General features: G+C 37.7%; 1 protein-coding gene across 7 annotated transcripts in view; it reads left to right on the top strand.

Annotated features, from left to right (window-relative positions):
• The window catches only part of RAVER2 (ribonucleoprotein, PTB binding 2), a 169246-nt gene that overhangs the window by 59448 nt on the left and 90491 nt on the right, over positions 1–19307 (top strand). For all 7 annotated transcript variants that reach the window (XR_010730442.1, XM_066268976.1, XM_066268975.1 and 4 more), the window contains exon 2: positions 7033–7099. Coding sequence is in view for 6 of the 7 variants with exons in the window: in XM_066268976.1 (XP_066125073.1) it covers positions 7033–7099 (67 nt within the window). In the remaining variant the exon portion in view is untranslated. The remainder of the gene's footprint in view (positions 1–7032; positions 7100–19307) is intronic.

Here is a 19307-nt window from a genome sequence, read left to right as displayed (position 1 = left end):
TCAGCATTATCCGATATGAGTATTGCTACACCTGCTTTTTTTTGGATGTTATTTGCTTGGAGTATTGTTTTCCACCTTTCCTTTGAAAATGTTTTTTATCCTTGTTACTTAGATGAGTTTCCTGTAGGCAGCATACAGTTGGATTTTCTTTTTTAATCCATTCTGCTACTCTGTGCCTTTTATTGGTGAGTTTAATCCATTTACATTTAGTGTAATTATTGATACTTGTGAGTTCCCTATTGCCATTATATATCTTTTTATGTCTTAATAACCTAATGTTAACCAGCCAAGAAAAAGCCACTGTTGAAACATACAACTTAAAAAAAAAATGAAGGAAAGAAGTATGGAATACCACCAAACAGAAACAATGGACAGAAACAAAAAAGAGAAGAACCAAACAAGACACAGACTACCAGAAAACAAAACATAAAACGGGTATAAGGAATCCTCAAGTGTCAGTACTTAATCTAAATGTTAATGGACTAAACTTACTGCTTAAGAGGCACAGAGGAGCAGATTGGATCAAAGAGCAAAACCCAACCATATCCTGCCTTCAAGAGGCACATCTAAGCTGCAAGGACGAAAGTAGATTCAAAGTGAAAGGTTGAAAAACGATTCTCCAAGCAAAATAATATCCAAAGAAAATCAGATGTAGCCATACCCATATCTGACAATGCTTACTTCAAGACAACAAAGGTTACCAGAGAAAAAGATGGACATTTCATAATGATAAAGGGGATATTGTATCAAGAAGATATAACACTTATTAATAGATAAATATGCACTAAACCAGGGAGCACCAAAATTTATAAGACATCTACTGATTGATCTAAAAATAAAAGCAGACAAAAAACACATTGAGACTTGGAGATTTCAGCACATCATTGATGACTTTAGATAGATCATCCAAACACAAATTCAAGAAAGATATATAGGCCTTAAACAGCACACAGGACCTAATGGACATAACAGACATTTACAGGACATTTTATCCCCAAACATCAGATTATACATTCTTCTCCAGTGTGCCATTCTCAAGGATAGACCATATGTTGGGCCACAAAACTAACATCAACAAATTCAGGAGGATTGAAATAATACCCAGCATATTCTCTTGGCCATAAGTCTTTGAAATTAAAATTCAACTACAAAAAGGAAGTAAAGAAACCCACAGAAATATGTAAATTAAACAACATACTTCTAAAAAATGACTGTGTCAAAGAACATATAAAAGCAGAGATCAAAAGATATATACAAATGAAAACAACACCATGACATATCAAAATTTCTGGGATGCAGTGAAAGCAGTAATAAGATGTAAGTTTATATCATTACAGACTTATATCAAGAAACGAGAGATTCCAGGTAAACAACCTAACACTACATCTTAATGAACTAGAAAAAGAAGAACAAAGACAACCCAAAGTTAGCAGAAGAAAGGAAATAGTAAAAATTAGAGCAGAAATGAGTGAAATAGAGAACAGAAAAACAATAGAAAAAATTAATACAACAAAGGACTGGTTCTTTGAAAAGATCAATAAAATCAAGAAACCTTTTGCTAAACTCATTAAGGAAAAAGGAGAAAGAATTCATATAAACAAAATCCAAATGAAAGAAGAGAAATTACCACAGGTATCCCAGATATACAAAGGATCATTGTAAAATACTATGAAAAACTATATGGCACCAAATTAAGAAACCTAGAAGAATGGATAAATTTCTAGAATTATGCAATCTTCCTAGACTGAGTCACAAAAAAGTAGAAAACTTAAATAGACCTATAAGCAGGGAGAAAATAGAAACAACTATCAAAAACCTCCCCCAAAATAAAAGTCTAGGACCAAAAAGGCTACACCAGTGAATACTACCAAACATTCATAAAATATTTGGTCCCTATCCTTCTTAAAGTCTTCCAATAAATAGAAGAAACAATATTTCCTAACACATTTTATGAAACCAATATAACCCTCATACCAAAACCTGGCAAGGACAACACAACAAATGAAAACTACAGACCAATATCTCTAATAAATTCAAATGCAGTAATCCTAAACAACATACTAGCAAACTGGATACAACAGCACATAAAAAAAATAATACATCATGATCAAGTGGGACTCATTTCAGGTGCACAAGGATGAATCAATATGTGGAAATCGATCAACATAATAAACCACATCAGCACAACAAAGAACAAAAATCTTGATCCTATCAATAGATGTAGAAAAGGCATTTGATAGGATACAAAATCACTTTATGTTTAAAACACTCAATAAAATTGGAATAGAAGGAAAGTACCTCAACATGATACAGGCCATATATGACAAACCATTGAGCTAATATCATACTAAATGGTGAAAAAATGAAGGCTTTTTGTCTAAAATCAGGAACAAGACACAACTTCTCATTCTCTCCACTCTTATTCAACATAATTCTGGAAGTTTTAGTGAGAACAATCAGACAAGAGAAAGAAATAAAAGGTATCCATATCAGGAAAGAAGTAGTAAAGGTATACTTTTTGCAGGTGCTATGATTCTGTATATAGAAAACCGCAAGGACTCTACCAAAAAACTACTAGAAACAATAAACCAATACAGTAAATTTGCAGGATACAATATCACTATGCAAAAGTCTATTATTTTTCTATATGCTAATGATGAAACTTCATAATATAACTTAAAAAAACAATTTCTTTTACAATTGCAACAAAATAAAGAAATAAAATACCTAGGATTAAACTTAAGAAGGAATATGAAGGATGTGAAGGACCTATATATACTGAAAACTATAAAACATTATTGAAAGAAATTTAAGAAGACAATGAAATGGATAAATATTCCATGTTTATGGATTGGAAGAATCAACATAGTTAAAATGGCCACATTACCCAAAGCAATATACAAATTTAATGTAATCCCCATTAAAATACCAATGTCATTTTTTAAAAAAGAAATAGGACAAAAAATTACCAGGTTTGAATGGAATCATAAAGAACACCAAATACCAAAGCTACCCTGAGGAAAAAGAATGAAGCTGGAGGTATCACACTACCTGACTTCAAATTATACTATAGAGCCACGATAATCAAAACAGCATGGTATTGTCAGAAAAAACCAGATTAACAGACCAATGGAACAGAATTGAGAGCCCAGAAATAAAGCCACGTATATGTGGACAAATCATCCTCAACAAAGGACCGAAAAACAAACAGTAGAGAAAAGAAAGCCTGTCTATAAATGGTGCTGACAAAATTGGAAAGCCACACGCAAAAGAGTGAAACTTGACTACAGTTTGTCCCCCTGCAGAAAAATTAATTCAAAACAAATCAAAGACCTAAATATAAGATTTGAAACAAGAAATTACATAGAAGAAAACATAGGTAGTAAGCTCATAGACCTTGACCGTAGAGAACAATTTATGAATTTGACCCCAAAGGCAAGGGAAGTAAAGGGAAAAAGAAATGAATGGGACTATATCAAACTAAACAGCTTCTGCACAGCAAAAGAAACTGACAACAAAACAAATAGGCAGCCAACTAAATGGGAGATGATATTTGCAAACAACAGCTGCAATAAGGAGTTAATAGCCAAAATATATAAAGAAGTCACAAATCTTTGCAAGAAACCAGCAAATAATCCAATTAAGAAATGGAGAGAGGACCTGAACAGACACTTCTTCTGAAAGGACATACAAATGGCCAACAGATATATGAAAAGATGCTCATCTTCACTAGCTATTCAAGAAATGCAAACCAAAACTACTACTATGAGATACCACCTCACACCTGTTAGATGGGCTATTGTCAATAAGTCAGGTAATAACAAGTGTTGGAGAGACAAAGGAGAAAAGGGAACCCTCATTTACTGCTGGTGAGAATGCAACTTAGTACAACCATTATGGAAGAAAGTATGGTGGTTCCTCAAAAAATTAAGAATAGAACTACCATATGACCCAGCAATCCCTCTACTGGGTATCTACCCCCAAAACTCGAAAACATTGGTACGGGAGGACACTTGCACCCCCATGTTCATTGCAGCATTATTCACAGCGACCAAGACATGGAAACACCAGTGTCCCTTGATAGAGGACTGGATAAAGAAGATGTGGTAATATCTATATATACAATGGAATACTACTCAGCCATAAGAAATGATGATATAGTGCCATTTATGACAACATGGATGGACTTTGAGAACATTATACTGAGTGAAATAAGTAAATCAGAGAAAGCTAAAAACTGTATAATTTCACACATAGGTGGGATATAAAACTGAGACTCATTGACATAGATACAAGTGAAGTGGTTATTGGGGAAGGGGTGTGGGAACATTGGGGAGGTGTGACGGGAAGTGTGTAAAGAGGGACAAATATAAGGTGATGAAAGATGATTTGATTTTGGGTAATGGATATACAATGTAATCAACAGTTCAAATGGTATAGAAATGTTTATCTGAAACCTATGTACTCTTATTGATCAATGTTGCCACGTTTAATTTTCTAAATAAAACTTTATAAAAAGGTATATGATTGACAAGTGTCAGTCAAATAAGTTTGTAAATACGATATATATGTTTGCTTGCTTATAGTTTGCATTGGGTGTGAGGAGACAGGCTGTAAGCCAGCAAAGTCATTATAGCCTAAGGTTTAGTGGTTTGTTTTTTTTTTTGCTTTTTGCTTTTCGGGTTTTTTTAAAGATTTTATTTATTCATTTTAGAGAAGGGGGGAGAGAGAGGAGGGGGAGGAGCAGGAAGCATCAACTCCCATATGTGCCTTGACTGGGCAAGCCCAGGGTTTTGAACTGGCTACCTCAGCGTTCCAGGTCGACGCTTTATACACTGCGCCATCACAAGTCAGGCCTAAGGTTTAGTTTTAAGACAGCCTTTCCCGCCTTTTAATATTGATACTAAGATCTTTTCAAAACTAAGCTTTTCCGCACACCCTTGACTGTTGCATGATGTAGGGTGGTGCATTCTTGTGAGGAATCCCATCCCATTTATGCCTTAGATAAGTGGCTTTTTTTTTTTTTACAGAGACAGAGAGTCAGAGAGAGGGATAGAGAGGGACAGACATACAGGAACGAAGAGAGATGAGTCGCATCAATCATCAGTTTTTCATTGAGACACCTTAGTTCATTGATTGCTTTCTCATATGTGCCTTGACCATGGGCCCTCAGCAGACCAAGTAACCACTTGCTCGAGCCAGCGACTTTGGGTCCAAGCTGGTGAGCTTTGCTCAAACCAGATGAGCCCGCGCTCAAGCTGGTGACCTCGGGGTCTCGAACCTGGGTCTTCCGTATCCCAGTCCGACGCTCTATCCACTGTGCCACTTCCTGGCCAGGCGATAAGTGGCTTTTTATCAGAGACTTCCTTATTTGTATATTGGCTTAAAGGTTTGGATTTCTACACTATAAAATGGGACAGACTGGGGGCTTGCTGTCTCTTGATTCCTGAAATTAATATTGCAAGGAGAGGCAGCCAAGATGGCGGAGTGCTGAAGGAGAAGCCAGTTTGTGAGTTTGTGTAGAGAGAAGGAGATGGGGAACAGAGGTGAATAAGGCTGGTGAGGTAGAAACATTTGAATCTAGGAAACTTGGATGAGTCAATGGCTTTGGGAGCCCTGAATGGAAAGAAAAGTGTTTTCCTATGTGTGTATTTCTTGCCCGCTGAATGCAAGCTAGGGTTAAAGATAATGGCTCACCAGTTCTTGGCTCTGTTGTTTCATTACCGTCTGTCCGAATCAAATGCGAACCTGTATGGGCCAGGTGGCTGTGATGGTGGCTGTGACTTCTGGCTTTACAACAAGTTACTCAAATTTGCTCTTCTATGATTTTTTGATTTTTATTAAAAGAAATAAGTTCAGTGCTTTAGTACCTATTACAAGCTAAATGAATGTTATCTACAGCAGTGCTAATAATAGAATTTTTATTGAATTGAGTAGTTTAGATTGTAATTTTAACCTCCTAGCAATTGTGTATGTTTAGTTTATTTATTTGCAGTATAAAACAGTTGGCTGTAACTCTCCAGTATGGAATCAGAATGTCCACCTATGTGGAAGTCCAAATAGTTTTTAAAATAATAACTGCCTTTGTTGTGGTTTATGAGTAAATTTTTTCAAGACCAAATATCAATTCAATGTCAAAATAATTAAATTAGATTCACTTTAATATATATTTGAGTGCCTACCTTATGCCAAGCAGTACAGGTGATATTCAAATATATGAAATATAGGTCCTATACTCAAATATTGTCAATTTAACAGGAAAGATTCGGAATAGGAACCTACTCTTGCAGGCCCCCAGGCTCAGGGAAATAAGTTCAGACTGGATTAATTAAAGAAGCATAATGAACCAGAAGGCCAGTATAAACATCTTGGGGAAATAAACTGAACTATATAGCATATCTTGGTGGTGGTTACTTGTTGCATACCTGGGGATCTCTAAGTTAAGTTTGTATTCTACATGTATTTATTCTTCATACTGATACTGGAAGCATCTGCAAGTTTATTACTTATTAAAAACTTAGTACTGTATACAATAGAAATGTTTAATATTTTTCTATAAGAGAGGCATAAATAAAGTATGACCATTGTTAACATAGATGTGGGAGAGGTCATGTCCTGTGGAAAAAAATTGGGAAAATCTTCCTAAAAGAATATTTGAATTGGGATTTCAAAGGATGTACTTGATTTCAGGTAAAGTTTAGGAGCATCAGTGGTAATGTTTGTCCCATGTCTAGTTAAAGTGTTACCAGAAAAAGAAGTTCAGAGTAAGGACTGCATGGTATACTCATGAGGCACTGAGCAGTCATTTGAGCAGGAATATGGGAATGTGTAAGGGTCGTCCTGGAGATACATGTGGAGAGGTAGGTTGGTGCCATGTCTGATGGGCCTTGAGTGCTCTTAATTTAAACAAGTAATGGAGATTCATGGAAGATTTTTTTTTACATGGGAGAGGGTGGGGGTAATGGTGGTAGGCTAATACAGCTGGACAGTCCACTTTGTGTATTAACTGAATTCATGTTTTATCTCTTTCAGGAAGTTCATGATTTATTACAAGAGTATGAGTTAAAGTATTGTTATGTGGACAGAAATAAGCGAACAGGTAAGCTTTTAGTTCTAAGAATCTGCTTTCATTTTGATTGTTTATATATATGCATGTAAAATCATTATATAATAAAAAGGCTTAGTGTTTTTTCATTCTTAAGCTAATTATTGAAATTCTGAAGCATTAAATCATGTAAATAAATGTTACTCATTAAATTTATTTTCTGAAGATAATATTAGTATTCTAAATTTTAATCATATGAGTTAAATATTGTGTTACTAGAGCCTTATGAATTTCAATGACAACTGTTTTAATGTTACAGGTTTTAATGTTGTAATGCGTATTTTTTATAGGCTTCGTGTTCTTCAGTTTTAATCATTTATTATTGGATTTGGTGAATAAACTGTATTCACCAAACTGACCTTAGCTTGGCAATGGGAAAATTGTTTAATTTTTCTGGGTATTTTATATTTGTGATATTAAAAGACTAAGGTAAATTATTCCCTTTGTCTACATATGATGTCTAAAAACATCTTTTGGGGATGATAAAAAGTAAGGGAGGCCTGACCTGTGGTGGTGCAGTGGATAAAGCGTCGACCTGGAGATGCTGAGGTCGCCGGTTCGAAACCCTGGGCTTGCCTGGTCAAGGCACATATGGGAGTTGATGCTTCTTGCTCCTCCCCTCTTCTCTCTCTCTGTCTCTCTCTCCTCTCCCTCTCTCTCTCCTTTCTAAAATGAATAAATTAAAAAAAAAAAAGTAAGGGAAAGTGTAGAGGATGATATAACCACTATGTACACATTCATTCCCAAATTAACAAATGTGTAATAAAAATGTATTTTCTAATGTTAATAATATTATTTTAGTCTTTAAAAAATATATATATATACACACACACACATACATGCTAATATAGATCTACTGAATAAAAATCTCTGATAGTATGGTTAGGAATTCTGCATTTATTTTTTCTGATTTTAAAATATTAAAAATAGAAATGTTATAGATAAAGATGAAATCCAGTTTCCACCTGTCTCTGATTTTATCCCTCCTCTCCCTCCTTACCTTGGGGGCAAGCACTTAGGAATTTGGTACTACTTTCTGTAAGTTGCCATTATCTTGTGGCAGTCTTCAAAGCTGTTCACAGATTCTTGTACTTTTTCTTCTGGGCATGAGGTAAGATAGTTCTTCTCTGTTCCTCTTTGAAGTTAGGAGTGGACATGTGATTTGCTTTTTGATGGATGAAGTGAGAATGGAAATGACATGTATCCCTTCTAGGTCAAAGATTTCAGAGCCAGCATGTGATCCACTGGTCACCCTGGTCACCCTTTTCCCTGCTAATGTAACTGAGGAAGATTGCAGCACCTCAGTCAGTTTAGGCCCAGTAGTGGGATTCAAATAATTTAACAACTGGTTCTCTGCTCCAATGACCATTTTAAGTTTAAAAAAAATGATATACCAAAAGGTAGTTTATTATTTCATGCATTTAAAACAAATAAAAACAATAAAAGAGGTACAGAAAACTAGATTATGTTATAAGAAAGAGTTTTAAAATAGTAATGAAAAAATATTAAATAATACCTGACAAAAAAAAATAAAACTATTATTTATTTCTATATTGCTTCCTTTTTCTTTTTAATAAATAAATTTTTATTAATGTTAATGGGGTGACATAAATAAATCAGGGTACATATATTCAAAGAAAACATGTCCAGGTTATCTTGTCATTCAATTATGTTGCATACCCATCACCCAAAGTCAGATTGTCCTCCGTCACCCTCTATCTAGTTTTCTTTGTGTCCCTTCCCCTCCCCCTTCCCCTCTCGCTCCTTCCCTCCCCCACCCCTGGTAACCACCACACTCTTGTCTATGTCTCTTAGTCTCGTTTTTGTTTTTGTTTTTTGTATTTTTCTGAAGCTAGAAACGGGGAGAGACAGTCAGACAGACTCCTACATGCGCCCAACCGGGATCCACCCGACACGCCCACCAGGGGGCGATGCTCTGCCCACCAGGGGGAGATGCTCTGCCCCTCCGGGGCATCACTTTGTTGCGACCAGAGCCACTATAGCGCCTGGGGAAGAGACCAAGGAGCCATCCCCAGCGCCTGGGCCATCTTTGCTCCAATAGAGCCTCGCTGCGGGAGGGGAAGAGAGAGACAGAGAGGAAGGAGAGGGGGAGGGGTGGAAAGCAGATGGGCACTTCTCCTGTGTGCCCTGGCCGGGAATCGAACCCGGGACTTCTGCACGCCAGGCTGACGCTCTACCACTGAGCCAACCGGCCAGGGCCTTACTCTTGTTTTTATGTCCCACCAGTGTATGGAATTATGTAGTTCTTGTTTTTTTCTGATTTACTTATTTCACTCCGTATAATGTTATCAATATCACACCATATTGTTGTAAATCAGTGGTTCTCAACCTTTCTAATGCCGTTACCCCGCAATACAGTTCCTCATGTTGCGGTGACCCCAAACCAAAAAATAATTTTGGTGGCTACTTCATAACTGTAATTTTGCTACAGTCATGATTCGGAATATAAATACCTGATATGCATTATGTATTTTCCGATGGCTTTAGGCAACCCCACTGGGGTCGCGGCCTACAGATTGAGAACCGCTGTTGTAAATGATTCGATGTCATCATTTCTTATGGCTGAGTAGTATTCCATAGTGTATATGTGTCACATCTTCTTTATCCAGTCTTCTATTGAAGGGCTTTTTGGTTGTTTCCATGTCTTGGCCACTGTGAACAATGCTGCAGTGAACATGGGACTAAATGTGTCTTTACATATCAATGTTTCTGAGTTTTGGGGGTTTATACCCAGTAGAGGGATTGCTGGGTCATAAGGTAGTTCTATTTTCAGTTTTTTGAGGAACCACCATACTTTCTTCCATAATAGTTGTACTACTTTACATTCCCACCAACAGTGAATGAGGGTTCCTTTTTCTCAACAGCCTCTCCAACATTTGCTATTACCTGTCTTGTTGATAGTAGTTAATCTAACAGGTGTGAGGTGGTATCTCATTGTAGTTTTGATTTGCATTTCTCTAATAACTAATGAAGCTGAGCATCTTTTCATATCTCTGTTGGCCATTTGTATTTCTTCCTGGGAGAAGTGTCTGTTCATGTCCTCTTCTCATTTTTTTATTGCATTGTTTTTTTGTTTGTTATTGAGTTTTATGAGTTCTTTGTATATTTTGGATATTAGGCCTTATCTGAGCTGTTGTTTGGAAATATCATTTCCCATTTAGTTGGCTATTTATTTTGTTGTCAGTTTCTCTTGCTGAGCAAAAACTTTTTAGTCTGAGGTTGTCCCATTCATTTATATTTGCCTTCACTTCTCTTGCCTTTGGAGTCAAATTCATAAAATGCTCTTTAAAACCCAGGTCCATGAGTTTAGTACCTATGTCTTCTTCTATGTACTTTATTGTTTCAGGTCTTATATTTAGGTCTTTGATCCATTTTGAATTAATTTTAGTACAAGGGGACAAACTGTAGTCGAGTTTCATTCTTTTGCATGTGGCTTTCCAGTTTTCCCAGCACCATTTGTTGAAGAGGCTTTCTTTTCTCCATTGTGCGTTGTTAGCCCCTTTATCGAAAATTATTTGACCATACATATGTGGTTTTATTTCTGGACTTTCTATTCTGTTCCATTGGTCTGAGTATCTATTTTTCTGCCGATACCATGCTGTTTTGATTGTCGTGGCCCTATAATATAGTTTGAAGTCAGGTATTGTAATGCCCCCAGCTTCATTCTTTATCCTTAGAATTGCTTTGGCTATTTGGGGTTTTTTATAGTTCCATATAAATCTGATGATTTTTTGTTCTATTTCTTTAAAAAATGTCATAGGAATTTTGATGGGAATTGCATTAAATTTATAAATTGCTTTGGGTAATATGTCCATTTTGATTATATTTATTCTTTCTATCCAAGAACAAGTAATAATTTTCCATCTCATTGTGTCTTTTTCGATTTCCTTTAACAATGCTTTGTAGTTTTCGTTATATAGGTCCTTTACATTCTTTGTTATGTTTATTCCTAGGTATTTTATTTTTGTTGTTGCAATCGTGAAGGGGATTATTTTTTTGAGTTTGTTTTCTAATATTTCATTGTTGGCATATAGAAAGGCTATGGACTTTTGTATGTTAATTTTGTATCCTGCGACCTTACTGTATTGGTTTATTGTTTCTAGTAATCTTTTTGTGGAGTCTTTGGGGTTTTCGATGTATAGGATCATATCATCTGCAAAAAGTGATACTTTTACTTCTTCTTTTCCAATATGGATGCCTTTTATTTCTTTCTCTTGTCTGATTGCTCTGGCCAGAACTTCTAGCACCATGATAAATAAAAGTGGAGAGAGTGGACAACCCTGTCTTTTTCCTGATTTAAGGTGGAAAGTCCTCAGTTTTATGCCATTTAATATGATGTTAGCTGATGGTTTATCATATATGGCCTTTATCATGTTGAGATATTTTCCTTCTATACTCATTTTGTTGAGTGTCTTAAACATAAAGTTGTGTTGTGTTTTATCAAATGCCTTTTCTGCATCTATTGATAAGATCATGTGGTTTTTGTTCTTTGTTTTGTTGATATGGTGTGCTATGTTAACCGTTTTACGTATGTTGAACCATCCTTGAAATTCTGGGATGAACCCCACTTGATCATGATGTATTATTTTTTTAATATGTTGTTGTATTCGATTTGCCAGTATTTTGTTTAGTATTTTAGCATCTGTATTCATTAGAGATATTGGTCTGTAGTTTTCTTTTTTTGTGTCGTCCTTGCCAGGTTTCGGTATGAGGGTTATGTTGGCCTCATAAAATGTGTTTGGAAGTATTGCTTCTTCCTCAATTTTTTGAAAGACTTTGAGTAGAATAGGAACCAAGTTTTCTTTGAATGTTTGATAGAATTCACTAGTATAACTGTCTGGGCCTGGACTTTTATTTTTGGGGAGGTTTTTAATAGTTTTTTCTATTTCCTCCTTGCTAATTGGTCTGTTTAGGCTTTCTGATTCTTCATGACTCAGTCTAGGAAGGTTGTATTGTTCTAGGAATTTATCCATTTCTTCTAGATTGTTGAATTTGGTGGCATATAGTTTTTCGTAGTATTCTACAATAATTTTTTGTATATCTATGATGTCTGTGGTGATTTCTCCTCTTTCATTTTGGATTTTGTTTATATGAGTCCTTTCTCTTTTTTCCTTGGTGAGTCTTGCCAGGGGTTTGTCAATTTTGTTGATCTTTTCAAAGAACCAGCTCCTTGTTTTATTAATTTTCTCTATAGTTTTTCTGTTCTCTATTTCATTTATTTCTGCTCTGATTTTTATTATCTCTTTTCTTCAGCTGGTTTTGGGTTGTCTTTGTTCTTCTTTTTCTAGTTCCTTAAGGTGTGAAGTTAAGTGGTTCACTTGGGCTCTCTCTTGTTTGTTCATATAGGCCTGAAGTGATATGAACTTCCCTCTTATTACTGCTTTTGCTGCATCCCAGAGATTCTGATATGTCGTATTGTCATTTTCATTTGTCTGTATATATCTTTTGATCTCTGCGCTTATTTCTTCTTTGACCCACTCATTTTTTAAAAGTATGTTGTTTAGTTTCCACATTTTTGTGGGTTTTTTCCCCTCTTTTTTGCAGTTGAATTCTAGTTTTAAGACTTTATGATCAGAAAATATGCTTGGTAGAATTTCAGTTTTTCTCAATTTGCTGATGTTATTTTTGTGGCCCAACATATGGTCAATTCTTGAGAATGTTCCATGTACACTAGAGAAAAATGTATACTTTTTTGCTTTGGGATGAAGTGTCCTGTAGATGTTTATCCTATTCAGGTGCTCTAGTGTTTCATTTAAGGCCAATATATCTTTATTGATTTTCTGTGTGGATGAACGATCTAGAGCCATCAGTGGTGTATTGAGGTGTCCAAGTATGATTGTATTTTTGTCAGTTTTTTTTTAGGTCAGTAAGTAGCTGTCTCTTATATATTTTGGTGCTCCTTGGTTTGGTGCATATGTATTAAGGATTGTTATGTCTTCTTGATTCGGTGTCCCCTTAATCATTATGAAATGACCATTTTTGTCTCTGAGTACTTTTTCTGTCTTGTAGTCAGCATTATCAGATATGAGTATTGCTACGCCTGCTTTTTTTTTTGGATTATATTTGCTTGGAGTATTGTTTTCCAGCCTTTCGCTTTAAATTTGTTTTTATCCTTGTTGCTTAGATGTGTTTATTGTAGGCAGCATACAGTTGGATTTTCTTTTTTAATCCATTCTGCTACTCTGTGTCTTTTTATTGGTGAGTTCAATCCATTTACATTTAGTGTAATTATTATTATTTTTTTTCATTTTTCCGAAGCTGGAAACGGGGAGGCAGTCAGACAGACTCCCGTATGCGCCCAACTGGGATCCACCCGGCATGCCCACCAGGGGGCGATGTCCTGCCCCTCTGGGGCGTCGCTCTGTTGTGTCCAGAGCCATTCTAGCGACTGAGGCAGAGGCCACAGAGCCATCCCCAGTGCCCGGGCCATCTTTGCTCCAATGGAGCCTTGCTGCAGGAGGGGAAGAGAGAGACAGAGAGGAAGGAGAGGGGGAGGGGTGGAGAAGCAAATGGGCACCTCTCCTGTGTGCCCTGGCCGGAAATCGAACCCAGGACTTGTGCACGCCAGGCCGATGCTCTACCGCTGAGCCATCCGGCCAGGGCCCATTTAGTGTAATTATTGACACTTGTGGGTTCCCTATTGCTATTTTATTAATTGCTTTCTATTAGTTTTGTATCTTGTTTGATTCTTCTCTTTTGTTATTCTATCATTTGTTTTTGTTTGTATTCCATACTTCTTTCCTCTGTTGCTATCCTTTTTAAGTCATGTGCTTCTGTGGTGGTTTTTTCAAGGGTGGTTACCATTAAGTAATGAAATGCGTATCTACCATATTCATTGTAGTACCCTGTGTTATTTGTGTTTCTGCACCTCATTTTCCTTTAATCTGTTGTCACAGATTAAATTAGGTTTTATTGTGTATTTGGTGAAGCTTTTACTTTGGTTTTGTTTTATTTTGTTCTTTGAATCTGGTTGGAAAACCCCCTTTTATATTTCCTGGAGTGGGGGTTTTCTGATGATATATTCCCTCATCTTTTCTGTATTTGTGAATGTTTTTATTTCTCCTTCGTATTTGAAGTATAGCTTTGACGGGTATAGTATTCTTGGCTGAAAGTTCCTCTCTTTCAGGGCTTTAAATATTGGGGTCCACTCTCTTCTAGCTTGTAGAGTTTCTGCTGAGAAATATGATGATAATCTAATAGGCTTTCCTTTATATGTTGTATTCTTCTTTTCCCTGGCTGCCTTGAGAATTTTTTCTTTGTCGTTGGTTGTGCCATTTTCATTATGATGTGCCTTGGAGTAGGTTTGTTGTGGTTTAGGAAACTCGGTGTTTTGTTTGCTTCTTGAATTTGAGGCTTTAGTTCTTTCCACAGGCTTGGGAGGTTTTTGTCTATTATTTGTTTGAATATATTCTCCATTCCATTTTTTCTCTCTTCTCCCTCTGATATACCTATTATTCTTATGTTATTCTTTTTGATGGAGTCAGACAATTCCGGTAGGGCTTTCTCATTTTATTAATTTCTGAGTTTCTCTCTTCTTTTCTCTGTTGTGCCTGAAGTTGCTTGTCTTCTATGTCACTAATTCTACCTTCTATCTGGCCTGTTCTATTAGCTAAGCTTGTTACCTCATTTTTCAGTTCATGAATTGAGTTTTTATCTCTTTTTGATTTGTTTTTATAGTTTTAATTTCCTTGGTAATATATTCTTTGTGTTCGTTGAGTTGTTTTCTGAGCTCCCTAAATTGCCTTTCTGTGTTTTCTTGTATATCTCTGAGTATTTTTAGGATTTCTATTTTAAATTCTCTGTCATTTAGTTCCAAGGTTTCCAATGTATTAAATTTTTTCTCCATAGATTTTTCCACATCTATCTGTGCTACTTCTCTATCTTTTGTATCCATGATATTCGATTTTTTCTTTTTTTTTTTTTTTCATTTTTCTGAAGCTGGAAACAGGGAGAGACAGTCAGACAGACTCCCGTATGCGCCCGACCGGGATCCACCCGGCATGCCCACCAGGGGCGGTGCTCTGCCCCCCAGGGGGCGATGCTCTGCCCATCCTGGGCGTCGCCATATTGCGACCAGAGCCACTCTAGCGCCTGAGGCAGAGGCCACAGAGCCATGCCCAGCGCCCGGGCCATCTTTGCTCCAATGGAGCCTTGGCTGCGGGAGGGGAAGAGAGAGACAGAGAGGAAAGCGTGGCGGAGGGGTGGAGAAGCAAATGGGCGCTTCTCCTATGTGCCCTGGCCAGGAATCGAACCCGGGTCCTCCGCACGCTAGGCCGACGCTCTACCGCTGAGCCAACCGGCCAGGGCGATTTCTTTTTTCTTAATGACATCTGAGGGTGGTCTTGTTAATAGCACTAATGAAAATTAATAAAGAATAAAAAAGGCCCTGGCCAGTTGGCTCAGTGGTAGAGTGTCAGCCTAGCGTGCAAGAGTCCCCGGTTTGATTCCCGGCCTGGGCACACAGGAGAAGTGCCCATCTGCTACCCCACCCCTCCCCGTCTCCTTCCTTTCCATCTCTCTCTTCCTCTCCCACAGCCGAGGCTCCATTGGATCAAAGTTTGCCCAGACACCGAGGATGGCTCTGTGGCCTCTGCCTCAGGTGCTAGAATGGCTGTGGTCACAACAGAGCAACGCCCCAGATGGGCAGAGCATCGCCCCCTGTGGGCACGCCGGTGGATCCCGGTCAGGCGCATGCGGGAGTCTGTCTGACTGCCTCCCTGTTTCCAACTTCAGAAAAATACAAAAAAAAAAAAAAAGAATAAAAAGTTAAAAAAAAATAAGTAAAAAAATCTGGGAAAAAAACAAAAAAATTCCAATAATTTATTATTCCTCCTCCCTTTTTTTCTTCTCTTCCCCTTCTCTCTCCTCCTCCTTAGGAAAATATCGTGATAAACTGTGAATTATATTATGATAAATGGACCAAAAACTGCGTATAACAGAGGGCCTAAGTGTTCAAGGGGCAAAAAAGGAAGTAGGGACCCACAAAATGCAAAAAAGGAAAAAATATGGGTCAAGTATAAAATGATTTGCTTGTAAGTGATGGTCGACTAAGAGATATAATGAGAGGGATAATAGGGAAACAGGAAAAAGGAAAAAAAATAACTATTGTATTAAGTGGAGCAAAAACTAAATAGAATGGAGATCCTGGGTTGTTAGGAATACTAATAAGTTAAAAAGCGAAGTAAAAAGCACCCAAAATGCCACAAAAAAACAAAACTTGAGTCCCAAATTAAATAATTTTTTCGTGATTGAGGATTAATTGAGAGTAAAACTAAAAGGAGAAAAGAATAAACTAATATAGTGGGAGAAATAAGAAAAAGGGGGAAAGAAGAAAAAGGAAAATAATAAGAGGGAGAGAGAGAGTTAAGAGTTTTGGAGTATAACCTTCATGGAGAGTAAGGAAGGAGAAAAGAAATAAAATGTAACACTTATGGGCAGTGTAGTTCAAGAAGAGGACAAAATAAGACGGGCAGAGAATAAAAAGACCAAGGTGGCCTGACCAGGCGGTGGCGCAGTGGATAGAGCGTCGGACTGGGATGTAGAAGGACCCAGGTTTGAGACCCCGAGGTTGCCAGCTTGAGTGCAGGCTCATCTAGTTTGAGCAAAAGCTCACCAGCTTGGACCCAAGGTCTCTGGCTCGAGCAAGGGGTTACTCGGTCTGCTGAAGGCCCGCGGTCAAGGCATATATGAGAAAGCAATCAGTGAACAGCTAAGGTGTCTCAATGAGCAACAAGAAACTAATGATTGATGCTTCTCATCTCTCCGTTCCTGTTTATCTATTCCCTCTCTCTGACTATCTCTGTAAAAAAAAAAAAAAAAAAGGACCAAGGTGGAGGAAATAGAAATAATAATAATAAAGGCAAGAAGATGAAAGAAACAAAAAAATAGTGGAACAAGTTGTAAAGTCTGTAGATTTTTCTTGATTTTGAGAGGTTAACTTCTTCTTCCTTTTTCTTTCCTCTCCCTCTTCCTGGTCGGTGACTGTACCCCAGGCTCTGCCCCTGTGGCACACTTAGATAGAGATTTGCAGTTGATGAGACTCTACAGCGATGTCATATATTAGGTTTCAGTCTCATTGGTAGTCAAGGCTTGTTAGCGTTTGTAGGCTCCGACAATGAGAGAGCCTGTTATCCCAGAGCCTCTCTCCTAGTTTCTCTTTCCTGAATTAGCAGACTGATGATCCAGCTATGAGGCTGCTGCTGCCTCTGTCTCTGCCTGGGGAGTAAGGAGCTCAAAGAGCTGGCAAATCCCCACTCTATCCCCACTCAATGCAGGGCTCTGGGTAAGGCTCTGGCGGTCAGAGCTGCCAGTGTAATCAGGCGGGGCTGGGACCCAATTGCTCTCAAGGTGACTTTCTATGAGCCTCCAGGCCTGTTCAGTAGCCTAGCACTCTGTGGGAACATTCTCCCCAGGCTTTCTGCACTTTGTAACCTGTTTTTGTTGGGAAGAAGATGCCCTAGTTGCTGCCTGCAATACAGGAGGTCTTAACATCTATCAAGTCCCTCTTTTTAGTGTATATCCCTGAGTATGAAACCTCTGCCAATCAGAAGTTGCCCCAACCCTTTAGGAAGAGGCACTAAAAGATATCACGCCTCTTGTCTTAGATCACTGAACTGAGAGAGATCTTGTCAATTAGAGCCACGTAGGTAAGTTGGGAGATGAGCATACTGGGTTAAGCTAATTTCAGCGATTGGATCCGCCAATCTGCTCCAGAAAGGACTGCAAGCTGCCTGGGTGCCCCTCTCTTGACACTTGATTATTAGCTTGAATGGCTGGGTGAGGTGCCCCGCCCATCCAGAGAAGCTCAGGCATAGGGAAGTTTGCTTTGGTGCACTCCCTGCGTGCCACTGGCAGCTGCTGCTCGCTGTGCGTGGGCCGATTCACCACAGGCACACTCTTTTCTCGGCTTGAACAAACGTCCATGCTGCAGCCTAGCTACCTCCACACCCGTAGCTCCTCCCGACTCTCAGTTCCAAGTGAAAGCAGCCTTTGCTCAGGTTAGCGAGGAAGGCAGAGTGTATTTTTGTCCGACTTATTTCCTTCGGGGTTGATTATATAGTTTGTCAATTTTTCACTCGACCCTACCTTCGCCTTCAGTGTGTGGAACTCCCGGATGCTCCAAGGATAGATTTTTCTGTCTCTGGTTGATGAACTTGTTGAAATTTTGGTGAGATTTGTCAGTTGCGTTCCTCATGGCGCCATTTCTCTGATGTCACTTTCTATATTGCTTCTTGATTGGTGCCCTTACTTCCTACTGAATTCAATAACAAACACAAGGGAATTAAAATATAGTATTTCATCAGAGGTATAATGAGTTTTATAAAATGAATAAATAAATATTACAAGCATAGTTTCATCAATTTTTTTTCACCTGTGGACAGAATGAACATTACTACGGGCACTTAGAATACGCTGTTGTGCAGATGAATGTTAAAAAAGCGTAAGGAATGTAAATTTGTGATTTCCACATTGGGCAGCTGCCTAGACGCCCACCTTAGAGAGAACCCTGATTACAAGTGCCATTTTAACAATCTGTTCGCTGAACTCAACAAAAAATTAGGAATTGGTTCTGCTGAATGGTGCTAACCGGCTAAATCACCACTGCTTAAGCCCCAGAGTGACTATGATGAGCAAAGCCTCCTCCCTTCCTTTCTTCCTTTTAGAATGGGTTATGCAGCATGAACAACAACAACAAAACCCTTTTATTTTGTTAAACCATTGAGATTGTGGAGCTGTTTGTTACCAGAATAACAATGTACAGACTAATAAATACCTGTAATTTTACTGTATGTACAATAAATAGTGCTGTTCTTGTTGTTTTTAAAAACTTTACATTAATGATATTCTAGGTATTTTATATGTTACATTTAGGAACTTGCCTTTTTTAAAAATTCAACCTTTTTTTTTTAGATCTTTCCATGTTCCATGTTGTTACATATAGCTCTAGTTCATTGATGTAAACTGCTACATATTATTCTGTCCTGTGAATTTATCATGGTTGATTAAGCTGTTCATTACTGGTAGGCATTTAGGAAGCTTTAACCTTTCTAGTATTTCAAATGATGCTGCAGTAATTGTCATTTTGTTTGTTTTCTAATATACATTGCAACTATTTCTCCAAATGTAAATTATTGGATCATATGCTATGTACAATTTCAGTGTTACTAAATATTGACAAAGG

The sequence above is a fragment of the Saccopteryx bilineata genome, chromosome 3 (assembly GCF_036850765.1).
Source record: "Saccopteryx bilineata isolate mSacBil1 chromosome 3, mSacBil1_pri_phased_curated, whole genome shotgun sequence".
NCBI lineage: Eukaryota > Metazoa > Chordata > Mammalia > Chiroptera > Emballonuridae > Saccopteryx > Saccopteryx bilineata.
The sequence above is the reverse complement of the archived record's forward strand: the minus strand, read 5'-3'. Positions and strand labels throughout refer to the sequence as shown.